Source organism: Mesoplodon bidens, assembly GCF_964165515.1.
Source record: "Mesoplodon bidens genome assembly, chromosome: 3".
Taxonomy (NCBI): Eukaryota; Metazoa; Chordata; class Mammalia; order Artiodactyla; family Ziphiidae; genus Mesoplodon; species Mesoplodon bidens.
The window spans coordinates 57290910-57311560 of NC_138178.1; the positions used below are offsets into that span (position 1 = coordinate 57290910).

General features: G+C 40.7%; 1 protein-coding gene across 2 annotated transcripts in view; it reads left to right on the plus strand.

Moving 5' to 3' along the window:
- The window catches only part of MAP2K5 (mitogen-activated protein kinase kinase 5), a 259237-nt gene that overhangs the window by 187996 nt on the left and 50590 nt on the right, over positions 1-20651 (plus strand). For both annotated transcript variants that reach the window (XM_081228777.1, XM_081228778.1), the window contains 2 exons: positions 9600-9626; positions 9937-9969. In XM_081228777.1, the coding sequence (XP_081084903.1) occupies positions 9600-9626; positions 9937-9969 (60 nt within the window). The remainder of the gene's footprint in view (positions 1-9599; positions 9627-9936; positions 9970-20651) is intronic.

Here is a 20651-nt window from a genome sequence, read left to right on the forward strand (position 1 = left end):
CTCTAGTTTGGTAAAATACAGTAAACAAAAGAATGTTCCCGGCTAAAGGCCTCCCTCCAGCCCCTGATCGTTGGTCAGCCCTATGCCTCCTTGGTAGCCAGGCAGCTGGAAATGCTCAGTGACTCAGGGTAGAGGCAACTGGGGTACAACAGGTGACACACCCAACAAGTGACAAATTGAATCATTATCAGTATATGGTTTCCGCCTAGCCACACACACAGAGTTAACCTGAGTTCTGGTCCTGGCTGTTCCTATTAGTTGTTTGACCTTATTTCTTTTCAGACCTCAGTTTTCTCATCTGGAAACTGATGGAGGTGGCCTAGGTCAGTCACGTGCCAAATACAGTAGGTGGGCATCCACTCTCTGACACATACACACATGCATGCACACACGAACACATTATCTGTTAATTTTCAAAATGTGTCTAAGTAATATCTTGTATGAACTAAGAGTTATTTGGTAAACAAGACTGAAAAAGGCTGGACTAGATACTTCTGTGGTCTCCTTTCATCTTGTACGAACAGTTTCCTCCTCTTTTCTACACCTTCAGCCACCTTACTCAACACCATCTCCCCATGTCCTCCCTTAGAGTTTATTGAAACCTTATTTTACTTATATCAAAATATGAGAGATGTGAACCAAAACTCTGAAACAGAAGTCAGACTTTCTTCGGTTCATTCTAGATCCATGACTTCTCTTTAAACCTGTTTTGAATTTACAGTCAAGCCAGTAAGACACACGTTAATTAACATGGTTATATGTGACTGTATTTCAAGATTTTTTTTCTTTCCTAATCCTGTATGAACCATGTATTGGCTGCAGTTACAGCTTATCTCAGAATCTCAGCAGGCCAAAAAATGTTGTGAGATATATCGTGGTTAAAAAAAAAAAAAAAGGAGCGATATGTGGAGTCTTAGCTCACAAAGAAAACCTTCCTTGCAATGCCTAAAAACATGACTTGTTTTGGGGGGCATGGGGAAGCTGTCTTAGAAACTTACAGCGTCTGGAATTCAGCGAACTATATTTTATACAAACATTCAGTGACATTTAGAGGTGCGTGCAAGCCCTGTGCTTAAGTCTCAGCTCTGCCACTAAATTTCAGGGAACTTAATAAGTCACTTTGTTTTTGTGGACCAGCAATTATATCTTATCCATCATCTGAGTCCTAGAGTCTAGTACAGTGGCTGGCACAGAGTAAGTACTTCATAAACATATATGAATTGATGAATTGATAATTTAGTTTAATTTTACTTTTTTTACATGTTGGCAATAGCATGTTTTAGAATCAGCAGGAACTAAGAATCAATACATATCCTTAGGCTTTAAATTAATAATTTCATCCCCTTTTCTTCCATGTCCGTATTTCCACTCTACCCTGCCAGCATTAATACCCGAAGAATAAAACCTTCCAAGGAGATGTGATAATTGTCTTCAGATATTTGAGGATTCTCTGTAAGAAAGGATGTGGATTTGTACTGTTAGGGTAGAACTGGAACAGGAGGTAGAATGGACAGTCAGAAAATGTAAGCTCCGCATTACTGTATGTATTCAGACAGAAGTCCGGTCAGCAGGGGCGTAAAGGAGGGATTCAAGGGTCAGATGGGGCGGAAGCTAGGTCAGATTAAAAAACCTTTCAGGTGCTTTCAGACACCAAGTCTATGAGTCTGCTTCAGTGTTGGGCAAGACTCACCTCAGCCAAACAAATAGAAGGTTGATGCATTTTCTGTCAGTTACAGGGGAAAGACAACAGGTAGAAACTTCATCAGACTTGTCTAGATTCTGTAATTGGTTTAATGATCCACTCATTTTGACTCACAAATACTCTGTCAGTGTGAAACACATAAGAAACAGAAGAGTACAGGAAAGAAGTAATTCTTTTTCAGCCCAAGACTTACACACTTCTGTTTCTCTCCACTGAACCAATTATGTGACGTGGCTATCAAAAATGTGAATGCACTTGTAGCCTCTATGACAGTCTTCTAAATAGTGTATAGTGTCCAAAGCAAGGTGATCTAAGTCAGTGCAAGGTATGTTTTCAGGCGTGGATATCACACTTTATGAGGAACGTGCACATACAGCACCACACTCAGAGAAGAGTAACCTCAAAGGAGAATGTGAACTCATGCTTGGTCCTTCTAGACAGCTTTCTGGTTCAGCTCACAGAAAACCCAACTCAAAGTTGCCTCAATCATAAGGGAAATTTATTGAATTACGTGACCGAAAATCTAAGTATCGCTGGTTTTAGGTAGAACTTTATCTGGTAAGTCACTTTGAGCTCTATTCTTATTAGGCTTCTCCCTTCACAGACCAAGAATGGCTGTAGAGTTCCTGGGGTGACCAGCTTCCCAGTTTAGAAGGAAAGAGCAGGTCTCTTTTCCCCCACAAGCAACCAGAGGCTGTGGGCTTCAGTTTGATTGGACCAGTTTAACTCCCTGCAGCCAGGGCATTTAGGTGAAGCCAACTAGTTTAAGCCTGGACCACATGCCCCATCTCTAAAGCTGGGGGCGAAGTCTTCTTCCCACGAAGCACGTGGGCTGCTTAGGGGTGGGGGAATGCTGTTAGAGTGTCATTACTAATGGAAGGGAGAAGGATAGAGGGCAACCAAACATAGCAAATGATCCTAGGAAGAAAATATCAATAGGATGTTTGTTCAGGAAAGAAAACATTGTGGAGGCATGACAGCTATCTTCAGATATGTGAAGAGCTGTCATTAGACTTAATCACTACAGCTCCAGACCATGGGCACATCTTATAGGAAGACACATTTGGACTCAAAATAAGAATGAACTTCCTAACAATTCAAGCTACCCAAGATAGAATCACTGGAATCCCATCACTGGAAGTCTTCTAGCAAAGACAGGCTAGCTGTCTGTCAGGAATATTTTTTTTCATTGGTTCCCTCACTCTTTTTTTTTTTTAATTATTCTTGGCTGCATCGGGTCTTAGTTGTGGCACGCAGGATTTTTCGTTGAGGCGCGCGGGCTCTTTGTTGCGGTGTGCGGGCTTCTCTCTAGTTGTGGCATGCAGGTTTTCTCTCTTTAGTTGAAGCGCCTGGACTCCAGGGTGCATGGGCTCTCTAGTTTGCGACAGGCGGGCTCTCTAGTTGAGGCACGTGGGCTTAGTTGCCCTGCGGTATGTGGGAACTTAGTTCCCTGACCAGGGATCGAACCCACGTCCCCTGCATTGGAAGGCGAGTCTTTACAACTGGACCACCAGGGAAGTCCCTGTCAGGAATATTATAAAGTGAATTTATACATGGAACAAGGAATCGGACTACTTGACTTCGAACATCATTCTGGACTCTGTGGCATGTGGAGGATTTAAGCTAATAGAGATGCAAACTAACTGATAGCTCCAGAAAAAACCTTTCAGACATTTTGACACACTAAAATAACTTTTGCTGTGGCAGATTTATTTGACCATAAGGAGTAGAATGATCAACAGGCCTTTCTCAGAAAAAGCAACACCTCCCCCTCTCACCCCTCTCCTATACACAAAGAACAGATATTCTTCCTAGATTCTGAAATAAGACCACACATTTTTTGGAACAAAGAGAAAAGTTTGATACAGCAGATGTCTAAAATCTTTGAAAAGCTAGTGCTTAATGGACTCCTTGACCAGACCTTGTACTATTAGGGAAAAGGTCAGTTTTGTAATTCACATTGGTTGTTTTGAATTGTGATCCTAAACCCCTGCTTTTCTCACAGAATTTAGGTCTAAATATTACAATTCTCATTTACTTGCCCGGGAGATGATTTACTCTGACTCTTGTACACCTGTGTTGGGGAGGACCTGAGCTATGTCAGTTTTACATACACAAGGGATAAAAGAGTATAGACTGGCAGTCAGGTCCTTTTTTTCCTGCTCACTGACTGGCAGACCCAGCACATGAATGATGTTGCACCGTACCTTGGTGCTCCAGCTGTTGTGTGTTGTGTGACAATGCATTGTCCTTGATACTCGGGAAGCAGTAACAGCCAAGTGACCTATTTTATGGCTGCGATGATTTTCTGCCTGGTCCCATCTGAGCTGTGCCCTCCTCTAGGCATCTTGGAGCCTTTCTAGCCCGCCCAGCTATTTGTTAAATTCAGGGATATCTATTTTTAACTTTTTAAAACTGGTCACTCCTGAATGCAGCACCCCGGCCGGAGTTTGGGATGTGGGGCAGGGAGAAGGTGCTAGTGAGTGGATCTTAGAATTTGGGAATCACAGTGACCTTCTTACACCTTATTGAGTAGCCCCTTTCTAAATCCTCTTATCACTTGCTTTTAAGTGATTGATTTGTGTTTAAATAAGTGATATGAGTTACTTTTTGTTTGTTTTGTTTTGTCCTATACAAGCTATGCTAATAGATTTACAGGCATGATAAGAACTTGAACAAGGACAGAGGCTGATGAACAGGGGAGATAGGATAGCACAAGTGAATTGTTTTTGTTCATTTATATGATTAGAAATGATATATATTATTCATTTATTTTGTCTCATAATACATTCAGTGTCTAAAAATATCAGTTTGCCAAAATTCCCATTTGTAGTTAACCCGGGTAAGTTTCATTCTGTTCCTTTTCAAAAACACAGTCCTTTGTTTGGGTACTCTTATTTTAAGTTAGTGTTAGTAAGCAGTATGTATTCAGTTTGTGGTCATGTGGAAGTGATTTTTTTTCTCTCACTGAGGGCTTTTTGAGATTTGGGCACTTTGTTTTTGCAAGTTATGATGGATTGGAGGTGATGTGACCCTAAGTCTTATCACCCAGCACAGTGCCAGATACAATCAGATTGAGTGCCAGTGTCAGTTCTCCTTCAGGTAGGAAAAAGAATCATGGTGCTTGAATGGGCAGCTTGGGGGGTTGGGGGGTCTTTGGGCCCCTCTAGCTCATCCTTTACTTTCTAAACAAGAGCCCTAAGCCTAGTGAAGGGAGGGAGCTTCTGAAGCCATGGGGATCTGACTGGAATTCCAGGGATCTTTCTGACTCCAAAGTTTATGCATTTGTCCCCATACTAGGGAGCCTTGTGAGTCAGCAGTCAGTTCTAAGCCAGGTTCTATCTGTGGCCTTGGGCACTGTTCCCCTCTGAGCATCAGTTTCCCTAACAGCAAAATGAGTAGATCTTGGAGGTCCCTTCCATCTCCAAAAGAAAAAAAAAAAAAAATTAGGTCATTATTCTTCATTTTGAATATAAAATCTGAGTTTGCCATAATCCCTGTTCATATTTAGCCAGAGTTATAGCTTAATGAATCTGATTTGAAAAGAGAGTCCTTGGGACTTCCCTGGAGGTCCAATGGTTAAGACTCCGTACTTCCAATGCAGTGGGCACGGGTTTGATCCCTGGTCGGGGAACTAAGATCCCACATGCCGCGTGGCGCGGCCAAAAAAGGACCTCCCCCCCCAAAAAAAAAGAGTCCTTGCAAAATAACTACAGTTTCTAAAATTAGAAGTTTAAAAAGAGAATAGAGTTCAACATTGAAAGCTAGAATGTGATGCCAGGAGCACAACAAATAAAAATGATATTTTTTAAAAATCCCAACCATATAATTTAATTTTATATTTCTTTTTCTATTTAAGAAAAAATAACACAAGCTTGAAAAGCAGTAAATATGTAAAGAGAAAATTTGTCAACTGATATTGGAAGATCTGACCCAGGTCACACATAAATCTCTCAGACAAGAGCTGCAGGGCAGGCCATAATTTCAGAGAGTAAAAGAGAAAATGAAAGCTATAGCTGGTGTCTTCTCTAAGTTACATAGGTGGATTCATTTCAGTTTTCTGATTGTGCTTCTGAATATAATATAAAAGCGCTGGTAGCAAGGTCTGCTTTACCACTGTGTGTGTAAAAAGTACCTCTACAGAGATAGAAGCGTAATGTGAGCCTTCCAAAGTTGATTTTTATCACTAGAGTCATTGATTAAATAGCTGAGGCCCCATGAGCAAACTTTTGCATTGGCAGATTCCTTTCCATGTTCGTTTTCCAAAGTCACAAGTCATATTATGGGAGCTTTTTAATTGCCAACTCAACTGTATGGCCCTTGCAAGGAAATACAAGGTAAATATGACTGCAGTAATACCCTAAATATCAGACCTAACTGATTTTTAGGCCTGCCTGTTGTGAAGTCATTCTTCCCCATTTAAACACATAAGGGTCTGTCTTATATTAGAATGAGACATAACTATCCCCTGTTAGTGTGGCTTAACATCTTGAACCTAACGGCTGATGAAAGAAAAAAAAAAAAAAGCTATGCCCAGAAGAGGGAAGAGATTTGTCTAAATAGTGTTTCAAAATGCTACTAGTTCTAGAGACTGATTAGCAAAGCCTATGACTGGAGCAATTATCATTCTGTTCTTTGTCCCCAGGTGTCAGTTAGACATAGAAAACTCAACACAAGCAAAATGTACAGGCAGGAAGGTGGACTTGGACAAGTTAGTTATAAACAGCATCTCATATGTTGGGAGGTGCATGCAGTACGTGAGCCCTAACAATGTTATTGTGTCCCCCTGAACTCTGCTCTCACAGCTGAGCATTTGCAAGGCAGACCCAGAATAAAGAGAGGCATTCACGAAGCTAACATTTTATATTGAGGACCCTTAGTACCACTTTTAATGTGCTTTAAAACTAGGGGCTTCACTTTTTCATGAACTGTGTGCAAAAGCAGAGACCACGACTGGAGGCTGACTTTGTTTGGATCTGTTTTACGATTGCTGCGCCTGTACAGTAATGTGATCTTGAAAAAGGTAAACAACAAAGAGTTTAGCAGTGAAAAATATGCCTAATATAAATACAGTTGAGTTTATGGCAGTTCAGAATTTGACAAATATGACCGTGACATTAAATTTTCTGGTGGAACTAACAGAGGAACAGAATATAGCACTTAAGGCCATATATCTGAGACAGAGAAAGGAGATAATACATCTAACTCTATGGTCTATGTGGCATTCATATAAAGAAAAGCACAGTAGCTTTATTTAATTGAGAAATGAATCAATTACAATGATGTTGCATCATCAGATTCTTGGGAAATAGAAGATATGTCACTGCATTGTGTAACTGTTAAAAAGTAAGTGAGTATCTTAAGAATTTTGAATCAATTTCAGGTACTGGCACTGCTACCTTAATACAAAATTTATGAAGATGATTTCATGTAGTATGTTGCTATCAAAACTGTGTGATAAAACCTGATAACAGCGTCTCCCTTTAAAAACCTGGACAAAACAGTATAACAGTATGGTTATAAGATCATAAAACAGACTTTGATATTGCTGTTTCTCCTTTTCTTGTAGTAAAGAGCAAGTGTTAAAATAGTACAATTTTAAGCTGCCTTAAACCATGCTTTTAACCCACAGATTAGGGCAGGGTGGAAACTTTTTCTAAGGTCTCGGTTTATGAGGAAAGTTTCATTTAGTTCACGCAACTCATGTTACTGGGAACCGTGTCTCACAATCCATTCCTGAACTTATTTTGAAACATGTCACTTAAAATATTTGCTACATGTTTTCCTCAGAGAATTTGTAATCCCCCTGACTATTGGAAATTTATGAAAAACATTCTCTTTGATGTTAAAAACAGCTTTCTAATTCTGTGTACATTAGAAAAAGTAACTCTCCTGTTGAAGCAGATATATCTTACTGAGAATGTTTGGGGGAGGCGGTGCTTATCTGTGTGTACTTTAAAAAAATACAGTTGACCCTTGAACAACGAGGGGGTTAATCTGCATATAATTTAGTCGGCCCCCAGTTTCCAAGTATCCGAGGTTCCTTCGCATCCGTGGATTCAGCCAACCATGGACCACTTAGTACTGTAGTATTTACTAATGAAAACTAGCCACATATAAGTGGACCTGCACAGTTCAAACCCATGTTGATCAAGGACCAACTGTAAAAGCAAACACCAAAGATATCTCATAGGAGAATTTACCTGGGTTTTTTCATGATTTTTTTAAAGGTGCTGTGGCTTGTTACTAAAACCCTAACCACTCCAAGGTGGTAGTTAACAGCTCTGTCTTCCTTTTTAATGTAAATCTTTCCCCGCAGACCCTTATGCAGAAGTACTCATTAGCTAGAGGAACAAGAAGAAGCATCAGGACAGCATTCAGTAGGAACTATCAAAGTAGACTAAGAGCCAATCAACCTGAGATGGAAGTTTCAGGGAGTGGTGATTGGGGAGGGCATGATGAGGAGCCAAGAGCAGGAAGGAGTGGGTACCATGTTCAGTTGTGATAATACATGGGAAAGCACTTTTTAAAACATCTAGCACTCGGTGGAAGGGTCTGCTGATCAGCCACAGGGATGCAAAAGAAATGCAAAAACTTGGCTTCTGCCCTTGAGGAGCTCAACAGTCTAGTTGAGAAGAACCCACGTGCCAAAACTGATCATTTATCAACTTTACCATGCCAAGTATAAACACATGCAAATCCAGTTGTTTTTAAGGAATGCTGTGATTGTAGGCAGATATGATGCTGGAGAGAAAGGAGCACGGGAGAGGCCCTAGCACAACCACAGCCTGCTCCTGTGGCCTTGGGCCTGCCCACCTCTGGGAGGCCCGGTTTTTCCCATCATAGACTAGAGATGACCATCTCTGCCAAGCTCAGCGTGGTTGTGAGATCTAATGAGAACGTGTATGTGAAAGAACTTTTAAAAGCACCATTAAAAGCATATAAGGGACTACTAACTAGTTTACCTTTATTTTACCAGCTGGTTGAAGCACAATTATCACAGCAAACAACTGACTCCTCAATAGTTATATTTGGTTCCTGAAATTTTCCTCCTTAGGAAATTTAGTACCTGGGACTCCATTTTCATTGAGTTTGTAATAATGGCAGGCAATTTTTTTTTTTGATTGGGGGGCACACATTGAAGTGTTTGATACTTTACTAAGTGGATGTTTTATTAATTTGGTGTCACATTTTAGTAACTTTCTAAGAGATGTGGTTTATCGGTGTCAGCTGTGTGAGCAGCTGCCTCCAGAACAGGCATCTTCTTTGACTCTGCTCTTATCCCCTGAAAACCAGTGTTAAAACTTGCATGAATTTGATTTTCCCAGAAAGCATTGCTGCCCTGCTGAAGGAACTTTGGAAAAGGTGGAGTCTTTACCCACTCCTGAGTCAGAGGCAAATACTTCAACCACATAATTAAAGTTTTCTTCACAAAATAGGGGATTGTGAGCAGACCCTGGCAGGAATCCAAAATTCTAATTTCTGACTATGATTTAATTTCAATTTTAAATAAATCGGTTTTTAATTTAAAAAGAGTGAGCTTCATAACATTAGCAGTGATTGCAACATTAAGCCCAGTGTTCACAATCTAGCAATATAAAACATTATTTATATCTGAATCGTAAACAGCCTTTTGAAATGGATTATGGTTTTTCTCCCTATTCTAATACAACCTGGAGGGTACTAAAAAGTGTTGTGTGAAATTAACATTCTGCTGACTTTCGCCTATAAATGAGAAGCGAGCTATTAACATTTGTGTATTTTCATTATGTAAATTGTGTTAACACATGCCCACAAATTGCCACCAGCAATGCAATAATTTTCTCTCAGTGATCATAATGTGTCCAAGTGAGTCATTTTGATTATGACATGCTAATTACATATTGCCTTTTTTCAGATTCAGAAAAACCAGGGATCTTTAATGGTAAGCTTTATGAGTTCAGAAAAAATTCACTTTTCTTTTTCCTGATGGCTGCTTCCTTTGCATGCTTGAATGCCTTGTTTTAAAGTTAGCAAATTGCATTTTGAAGAAAATGCAAACCTTTAACTGCCTGTATTAGATTAGGTACCATTAGAAATAATAGAACATCCTGAGCATCAATGTTTTTATAAGAGTTTGCTGTTGTTGATTAATCTTGCTATATTTTATTGCATTAATGATTTTTTCTTTCCACTCCACTGTAAAGATATTGCATAGAGGCTAATACTTTTTCCTTTCTTCTTTCCCATTGCAGCCTCTCCAGCTTCTGCAGTGCATTGTTGATGAGGTGAGGCATCGTCTTATGTGCTTTCACTCCTAAAGTCATTCCTAATGGTGTGGAAAGCTTATATTTTGTTTCCTAATGAAGCACAATGCCCAACATCCTCGGAGCAAGTTGTGTTGTATGGCTCTGAGCTGTGTTACGTGAACTGGCCTTGTCCTGAATCCTGCTCTTCTGATTCCAGCCGAGACTCTCTGCCAAAACGGACTGTCCCACAGGCTGGTCCTTGGGGGCATCAGAAGCCCTAAAGACAAAACAGGATAATATTAATTTATCCTCTCTCTGGCCAGATGGGGATGGAGCTGGAAATTAAAGTGGTATCATTTTTTCCGTAACACATATTTAAAGTCATTCAGTAGGCAAGGGTCAGAGTTGAACAGCAAGCATAAGCTGGATAAAATTTGTCCTCCTTGCTTTATTTACCGAATAACAGAGTGATAAAAGTGTTCAGAAGCTCTAGGTCAACAGTTCAGCTTTAATTTCCTAATTAGGCATTTTCCCCAGAACATACTCCTAACTTTTTGTGCTTTTAACTAGTATTCTCACATGTTAAGTCATCCTACCTCTGATCGTCCTTATCCATGGAGTTTCACTGTCCCTTTGCCTTTATGGAGTTAAGCTACCTGAATTTCATTCTCAATCAACTACTTTTGTTGCTGACTTTAAATTCCTTTTTTTCCTGTAAATTAGCAGTCTTATAGTATACAAGACTCCGATTAAGAAACATTCATGTCTTTTAAAAACTGAGTTTTTCTGGGCTTGAGCTTGCCTGCTAGCAATGTTTATTTTTTAAACTTTAATTTTACAATATTTAAAATGCTTGTAATGTCGGCAATAAATGATTCAGATAGGAAAGTTTGAAAGAAAAAATATCGTAATTCATAATTATTCCTCTCAATTAAATGTCTGTATAAACAGTTATGAGATTTGGGAGAAAAAATAAAGATCCTCCTAGGAAGAAAAAACAAACACATACACATATCACAATAATAGTAAGAATGGAGCTCCAACATCCTTAATGTCTGCATCAGTCAGTCCACATATCCCTTGCAAGCCATAAACCATGTTAGTGCAAAAGTGAAGGCATCGTCCTGAAACAAATGGAGGCCCCATTATCTCAAATATCAGACAGGACTCCTGGATCTAATAGCGCATCAATATCTTCTGTCATCTTAGATTCCAAAAGCATCCTATGGCCATCAGAATTCTCCCAATTAAACTGATTTTCCTGAGCTCCCCCTTCGGGTTTGCTTAGGGACGTGCCCAGGGAAATGGACTACCCAGTCAAGTGCACAGCCTGCCGTCTTTCCTGGGCTCTGCTGTTCTTGGTCTGCCAGGCTCCTGGGCATCAGAATGTTCAGGTACAGATACCTTCACCAGTAATATAGGTATTGCTGGAGAGCTCATTTGAAGGTTTTCTGGATCAAATGGATGTTTTCATTCCTTATTTAAAGTAGCAGTGATTGCTATTAAATTTAATATATTTTGTTTGATTTGGGTAAAATTGTGAGACTTTTGAAATCATCATAGGGAGATGTTCTAAGAGGAGAAGGTATGTGTGATGAAGGACAATAGCTTGTAGCTTAAATCGTATATTTTTCTTTATAGCACTTCTTCCTCAGTTGAGAGAAAACTATAACTTGGACATCTACTCCCATTTACTCGAAAAACATTCAAATATCTTTTTTATGGAAACGGGAAATTCACATATATTTTTAAAACAAACATTAAGTTGATCTTGGAACCAAGCTGCATGGTGCAAGGTGCATCATAGCTTCTAAGAAAGGAAGGATTGGTGGGATCTTTTAATTACTGTGCTTGCCCCATGTTTGTCAGATTTCTCATTGCTGTGATATAGTGTTTCTCAAAGGGTAGTCCAAGGACTAACTACATCAGGATTACCTAAGACTCTTGTTTAAAATGCAGATTCTTGGACCCAGATCTCTGTATTAGACTTTCTAGGGGTAGAGCCCAGGAATCTACATTTTACTAGCTTCCCAACTCTTTGCACATGAAAGTTTGAGAACCTCTTCTGTCATGGCTAAGTCTGCCCTTTTAGATCCCAGAGGACAATTAACTGTCTATCTTCATTTACATCTCACATTTAGGGCTTCTATTTCTGAATGAATATAACCAGCCAGGATTTGAACCATCTTATTCTTTGGGCATGGGATATACCTCATTATGAAATGGCTATCCAATGACAGTATATACTGTTTCTCTTCGGGAAAAGTCAAATCAAAAAGTACCACCCCAAGGGAATCTAATTCAAACAAGATGGATATATTTGGAGTCATGTACAAAATAGCTAAGCAAAGCCCAGTGTAACGTACTTTATTTATTATTATGTGGATGTACCTTGACCTCCTAGCATGGCCTGGCAAAGAACAAAGAGGTAGTAAAACAAGATCAAGTGGATAGGAGCCAGCGCTAGAGTAGCCAGGGGTGAATGTCAGGAGTTGAGAGTCAGGAGGTGGAATCGTGGGATGAAGCCAGAGTCAGCCACCACATATCCAAATAAAGACACCAAAAGTTAAACAGAGTAGTAAGAATCATGAACATGAAATTTGAACCACAGAACAGGAACTGGATGAGTAGCCAAGGTACCAAGAGAATCAGGCTCCAAAGAGAAATCTGGGAAATTTAGTTTAATTTTAGGGGGTAGAGCTTGTCTGGTTTGGACCTGGCTAACTCAGGATGTGAGTGCTGTCTTAGAGATACCATCTTTGCCTCAAAGTTGCTTCTCTCAAAAGAACTTCTTACTGTAAAACTCATACTCAGGCCCTCTCCAAGTCCCTGAATACCTGAGTTGTAAAGTACTTTGGTTCATTGTAAGTGATGTGTGTCTATGCGTGCCATGATGCCTTAGCCATCTGATATCGTTGGGGAATGAGGTGGCCCTTGCTGTCTAGCTAACTGATACTACTTTAAGCTCTGACATCAGTGAGAAAATTTGCGTTTTTTAGAAAGAATGTTTCTAAAATGTATTTGTTCTTGGCAGCCTGTTGATAAAGTATAGTGAATATCATTTTGTTGATATAAAGGTTTATAAAAGGTATCATAACCTTTTCTTGATGACTCAGGTTCCTGTTTTGAACATGGTACTGAATTAAACTTTGATGTATTGGTGCCCTCTAGGGCTGTAGAATTGTGGGGATCTTGCCTTGTTCTTTCATTGAATTTTACCAGCCATTTTGCTTGTGTGTTTGGCCTTAGCACTCAGTGATATGCTTGGGCTTTTTGAGGTGTAGAGAGCCATTTGCTCCCAAACTAAATGACCCCTACATGGGTGTGCTGCTCTGCTTGGTGCTTTTCTTGTGTTCTCTCCTGTGATCACCTCTGTTTTCTATGGTCACTCGTCATTCTTGTCATTGACTACTGGCTGCCCCAGTTATCTGATCATCTTGTCTCAGTCTTTGCACTCCTGATGGTGACCCTAGCAAAATTAAAGGTATCAAATGAAATCAGATACCCAAGTGGTATGTGTAAGATCAAACCACTCCTCTGAGAAGAGAGATTGAGGCTGATGAAGTAAAATGAGTGGGCTTGTGTTCATTCATTCAGCAGATTGTCCTCAAAAGTGCCCACTGTATGCCAGCCCAAGTTGACCAGGCCATGCTCAGGGCGGCCTCCAAGCCTAGAGAGGACTGTTCTTCCAGGCAAGTCTCCCAGGTCAACTGCAGATTAGATTTGTGAGTCAGGGTAGAAAGGCAGAGGCATAGTCCCAAATCCTGGGCCAATACAGTGTGCTGGGACTCAGGAGGCTATGTAGCCATCTAATGCTCTCCCCAGTGCCTGGGCTCCCAGTTTGGCTGGCAACAAAGGGCTGGCCACACTGGTGATGTGGCAGGTGGGAACAGAGCAGTGATATCTGAGTCACCGAATCCCAGGCTGGCAGGAGCCAGCCAGGACATAAGTGGATTGAGGTGCTGGGAATTGTAAAGACTGAAGTGGGGACTTCCCCCTTGAGCCTGCCCCAAAGAAGGCCACAGACTTGGAAAAGATAAGAGTATGGAAATGAATAATTATGCTTCGTTATAGGATGCATACTGTACAACCCAGAAACAGGAGGGTTTGTTCTGCCAGAAGAGGGTTTTTCTGGGGGTGGATCAGGAGATGTGACATTTAAGCTAGGTCTTACAGGATGAGAAGAAGTTTGCAAGGTCAAAAGAGGAAAAAAATAAATGTCAGACAGAAAGGCTTGAAACTTTCTTGCAAATCATTTTTGAGTTCGCAGCTGTGTTTCAGAATGTTCAGGTTATCTAAAATATGACAGCCAGAAAAATGGATTATTACTCTGAGTGTATGTGTGTGTGTGTGTGCGTGTGTGTGTGTGTGTGTGTATTTCAAGCATATTATAGCTAAAAATAAATTTCTATCTAACATCTGTAGGTGCTCAGCAGGACAATTAACAAATCCCTGGTTTATACATCTGTTTATTTATTCCTTTTACCAGTAAAAAGTGAACTCCTATAAGTCATGTTTTATACCTGATCAGAAGTATCTTTTAAATGATAGCATATAAACTCAAAACACAAAATCAGTTGTAATTCTATATATTAGTAACTCAAGATGAACAATTCAAAAGTGAAATTAAGTAAACACTTCAAGTTACGGTTAGCATCAAAAAGAATAAAATACTTAGGAATAAGTCTAACAAACAAAGTGGAAAACTTATACACTGAAAATTATAAAACATCTTTGAAAGAAATTAAAGACTTAAATAAACAGAAAGACATCCCACATTCCTGGAATGGAAGACTTAATATTGTTAAGATGGCAGTGCTCCCCAAATTGGTCTACAGGTTCAGTGCAATCCCTGTCACAACCCCAGTGGGCTCTTTTGCAGAAATGGATGAGTTGATCCCAAAATTCATATGGAAATGCAAAGGAGTCAGAGTAGCCAAAACAATCTTGGGGAAAAAAGAACAAAGAGGATTCAGGTTTCCTGATTTCAGAACGTATTACGAAGTTACAGTAATCAAGATAGTGTGGTTCTGGCATAAGGATAGACATGTGAAATGGAATTGAGAGTCCAGAAATAAACCCATATGTCCATGGTCAGTTGTTTTCTGATGAGGATGACAAGACCCTTTAATGGTGAAAGTATAGTGTTTTCAACAAATGATGCTGGAACAGTTGGAGATCCACATGCAGAAGAATGAATTTTTTTCACATCATATACAAAAACTAACTCAAAGTGGATCAAAGACCTAAATGTAAGTGTTTCACAGCTAAGACTGAAACTCTTAAAAGGAAATATCGGTATAAATCTGTGACCTTAGATTAAGTAACAGTTTCTTGGATATGACACCATCAGGATAATGGAATCACTGTAACAATGCCAGGGTTCCAGGCCAATAGACAGCTAGAGCCAGGGCAAATCACGGCTTTAAGAGGAGGACCTTTGTGCCCCAGTCTGGAAGGTAGGGGAGATGATGCCTTTCCCTGTAAGGTGTGTAGCTTGAAAAGGATTGATAGGAAGGCCACAGTGGGGATAGGGGAGAGGACGATGGAAAGGAAGTGGCCAGCTGAGTGATGGACAAGAAGAGATTGGGGCGAGGGGACTGGGGGGGTGTTGTTCTGGGGCCTGGCCTTGGGTCCTCAATGATGAGGAGGAGTAAAGTGGGCTTGCTTAAGATGGGAACAGACTCTCTTGGTCCAAAACATATTTAATAGCCCATCATTACAAAATTCCGTTTATAAAAGGCTTTGTCTTGGGCTTCCCTGGTGGCGTAGTGGTTGAGAGTCCGCCTGCCGATGCAGGGGACACGGGTTCGTGCCCCAGTCCGGGAAGATCCCACATGCTGCGGAGCAGCTAGGCCCGTGAGCCATGGCCGCTGAGCCTGCGCGTCCAGAGCCTGTGCTCTGCAGCGGGAGAGGCCGCAACAGTGAGAAGCCCGCGTACCGCAAAAAAAAAAAAAAGGCTTTGTCTTCTGTGAGTTTTTATGACTCTATTTAATCATAACATTTAATTGAGACATAAGAGAGCCTCCACTATTATCTGCCTGGCTGGGATATGCACATCATTACAGTGGTACTAAAAAGAGTCACGAATGGGGACAATCATCCACGCCACGAAACTCCTGAACTCACAAGAGCCTTCATGTGGACTCTTCTCTTAGACCTGGCTCCACTAATGTTTTCTAGCAATGCCAGCAAACATGTCCAGTGCTGGAAGGAAGCAGTGTTTGATGCTAACCCCCACCTGGCAGCTTAGTAAAGAAGAGGATGGAGGTTAATCACACAGCTAGACACTTCCACATGAGCTGGGCAAACTGAGAGGCGGCTGACATCTCTGTTCTAGAAGAGGGTGATACCTGAAGAAGGGGGTGAGAAAAGAGAGGACTGGGAAGGGAGAAGAAAATGGAGAGAAGAGTCTGCTTTATAACCACATATAACCATAACAAGCTTCTAAGCTTTTCTCTCTGCCTTGTTTCTCCTACCACCCTACCTCCACAGGATTATCTTTTAAAAAATACAGATCTCATCCTGCCAAACCCTGCCTGTAGGGTAATGTCTGAACCTCCTAGCACAGCATTTGAGATTCACACCCATGTTTTTTTCAGCCTCACTTTGGGTCCATCATTAGTCTTGATGACTACCCCACACTTTCATACTTAAGGTTGTGTTCTTCACTCTGCTTGGAACGGCCTCCCGTTTTTTACTTTGTAAATGCCTAAGTGTTCTCCAAGGCTCAGCTCAAATGTGATGTCCTCTTTGAAGCTGTCTCTGTTACCTTCCCATTTCTTCTATCCTGCCCCATGCTCACCCAGTGCTAGGCATAATTCAGCATGGCATGTTTACAAAGCTTTATTATTGTTAATCATATGGAATCAAATTTAGTTTGTGAGTTTGTCTCCCACTGTATCATGAAGTCATCCAGCACAGGGATTTATCCCCACACCTAGTAGAGATCATGGCTCAAGCAGACGTTCCTTGAAGTAAATAAAAATAGGAATTTTTTTCTAGCAGGGCTAGTCCTACAGAAAATAGCATGTGGTCTAAGTTTGTCTTTTCTTCTACTGAGGCCCATTCTATCCAGCTGAAAAGGACTGCTAAGTTCAGAGATCATCACAGAAACTTATTTCTGTTTTCTATTTTTTACTTTGACATTTTTATTTAAGTATAATTTACATAACATAAAATTCACTCTTATATAAAGTATACAGCTCAGTTCCAGAACATTTCCATCACTTCATAAAGAAACCCAGTACCTGTTAACAGTAACTCCTAGTTCCTCTCTCCCCTCCAATCCTGGCAACCACTAGCTAATCTACTTTCTGTCTCTATGGATTTCCCTACTGTGGACATTTCATATAAATTGGACCATGCAATATCTGGTGTTTTGTGTTTGGTTTCTTTCATTTAGCATAATGTTTCCAAGGTACATCCATGTTGTACTATTTATCAGTACTTCATATATATTTATGGTCAAATAATATTCCATTGTATGGATATACCACATTTTTGTTTATCTGTTCATCAGCTGATTAACATTTGGGGTGTTTCCACTTTTTTTTTTTTTTTTTTTTGCGGTACGCGGGCCTCTCACTGTTGTGGCCTCTCCCGCTGCGGAGCACAGGCTCCGGACACGCAGGCTCAGCGGCCATGGCTCACGGGCCTAGCCGCTCTACAGCATGTGGGATCTTCCCGGACCGGGGCACGAACCCGCGTCCCCTGCATCGGCAGGCGGACTCTCAACCACTGCACCACCAGGGAAGACCCGACTTTTTGACTATTATGAAAAATGTTGCTGTGAATATTTGTGTACTAGTTTTTATGTGGATATATGTTTTGTTTTCAATTCTCTTGGATATATATATCTAGTAGTGGAATTGCTGGGTCATATGAAAATTCTGTGTTTAATTTTTTTTTTAATAAATTTATTTATTTATTTTTGGCTGCGTTGGGTCTTCGTTGCTGCACGTGGGCTTTCTCTGGCTGCAGTGAGCGGGGGCTACTCTTCGTTGTGGTGCACGGGCTTCTCATTGCAGTGGCCTCTCTTGTTGTGGAGCACGGGCTCTAGGCGTGCAGGCTTCAGCAGTTGTGACACGTGGGCTCAGTAGTTGTGGCTCGTGGGCTCTAGAGCACAGGCTCAGTAGTTGTGGCACACGGGCCTAATTGCGGCATGTGGAATCTTCGCGGACCAGGGATCAAACCCGTGTCCCCTGCACTGGCAGGTGGGTTCTTAACCACTGCGCCACCAAGGAAGCCCCTGTGTTTAACTTTTTGATGAACTTTCAAACTGTATTTCACAGCAACTGCACCATGTTACATTCCCATCACTAATTTATGAGGTTTCAGATTTCTCCACATACTTGCCAACACTTGTTATTTTCTGGGGTTTTTTTTCCTTTGAATTGTAGTCATCCTAATGGATGTAAAGTAGTCTCTCATTGTGGTTTTGATTTGCATTTCCCTTATGATTAATGATGTTGAGCATATTTTCATGTGTTTATTGGTCATTTGAATATTTTCTTCTAAATTCTATTCAAATGCATTTTCTATTTTTAAATTGGTTTTTCCTTTTTAATTATTAGTTTTGAGTTGTTAGAGTTCTTTTTTTATTAATTAATTAATTTATTGTTTGTCTGCGTCGTGTCTTCGTTGCGGCACGTGGGATCTTTCATTGCGGCACGAGGGCTTCTCTCTACTTGTGGTGCGAGGACTCCAGAGCACGGGCTTAGTTGCCCCACGGCATGTGAGATCTTAGTTCCCTGACCAGAGATTGAACCCATGTCCCTTGCATTGGAAGGCGGACTCTTAACCACTGGACTGCCAGGGAAGTGCCTAGAGTTCTTTATGTATTCTGGATACTAGACTCTACATTTTTTCTCCCATTCTGTGGATTGACTTTAACTTTCTTGATGGTGTCCTTTGACAAACAAAAGTTAAAAAAAATTTTTTTTGGACTTTGAGGCCTTTCTGGTTTGATCAAAGGATAGGAAGCTTAGATCTCTACCCTGTCCCCATCCCACTCATGGCACCCACATAAAAGTCCTTAGAGTTCCACAGATTATAATTTGAACACCACCGATTATAGCCCAAACAATCATTTTGTAAACCTGTATTAATCCCAAAGCTAGGTACTGGGAATAGGGAGTGAGTAAGATACAGTTGCCACCATTAAAGAGTTTCTACTCTAGTCAGGAGACAGGCTAGTAAACAGTCATATATGAGTAGATAACTTTAAACTAAACTGCAGGAAGGGACCTCCCTGGTGGTCTAGTGGGTAAGACTCCGAGCTCCCAATGCAGGGCGCCCGGGTTCAATCCCTGGTGGGGGAACAGATCTCACATGCTGCAACTGAGAGTTCGCATATCGCAACTAAGACCCGGCACAGCCAAAATAAATAAATAAGTAAACAATAAATAAATATTAAACTAAACTGCAGGCAATATACGTGGCATGAGACTTAATGAGCTCTCAAAGGAGCACAGTGGCTATCGTTTTAACCCCCTCACATAAAAGGGTATTTATGACAAGGCATTTAATGATGTTTGCAGTCATATAAATTCTACATATACTATAAGTGTGGACAAGGTGCTGAGGAAACACAGAGAGGAAGGATAATGAAGGAGGTGATAATATAGCAGAGAGCTCCACAGAGAAGGGAAGCCCAAAGGGCCAGTAGGAGTTAGCCTCAGAGATACTTGAGGCCCGTGTGGAGTTCAGTATGGCTGCAGTGCTTGGCAAAGTATTAAAAGAGATGAGGCAATGGCTACATTTAGAAGGATCTTTACACATTGTGCCTGAAGGCATTTGCAGGGATGGAGGGGAGGGAGGTGAAAGAGTTTTAAGCAGAGGATCAACAGAACCAGATTTGTGTTTCAGAAAAATCACTCTGATGGGGTTGTGGACAGTGGATTGGGAAGGACAGTTAGGAACTTACTGTGCTTATAGTCCTGATCAGAAATTATGTGGGCTTTGCATTAAGACAGCCTTAGCATGTTTGAAGAGTATTCAGGAGATGGAATAAACTGAATTTGGTGAGTAATTGGATGTAGCAGAGGGTGGAGGTAGGGTCAGAGAAGAAGCATTTGGCTTGGTCAGTCAAACTGTCACTGAGCTGGGGCACACGCACACTTGGTGGGAAGAAGATAATTAGCATTCAGTTCGTAGGGCAACACCAAGCACCTCATTCAGAACTGTATCAATTCCTGTTTCAGACCCAGTTATAAGAAGTTTATCAACTAGACTCTAAGTTCCTAGGCTTTTTATTTCTATCTTCCTAGTACTGCACCTAATTAATGTACAGTAGTCACTTATAAATATTTGTTGAATGAAATGTACACATAATTATAAGAACTTACTACTTCTTTTTTTTAAGACCTCAGAGAAAACAATCCAAAAAGTAATAGTATATGACAAGGAGATATCTAGCTAATAAATACAGTCCTTTATCAAAATTCAGAAGTCTAGCCTTAACCCTTATGGTTGATAAAATGTTTCCCCAGTGTTCCCCAATGTCATGTTGCTTTCCCACAGCACTCTGTTTTACAGATGAGGAAACTGAAGGACAAAGGATGGGACTCTTTTTACTATACTATAATTGTCCTTGATGGAAGCAAAAAGTGACAGCTGAACTTTTTGGCATCAAAGGAAGAGATTATTTTTTAAAACTGTAAAAGCAGACAACTTAGAAAGCATTGCAGACATGCCCCAAAGGCAGAAGTATCTTGCAA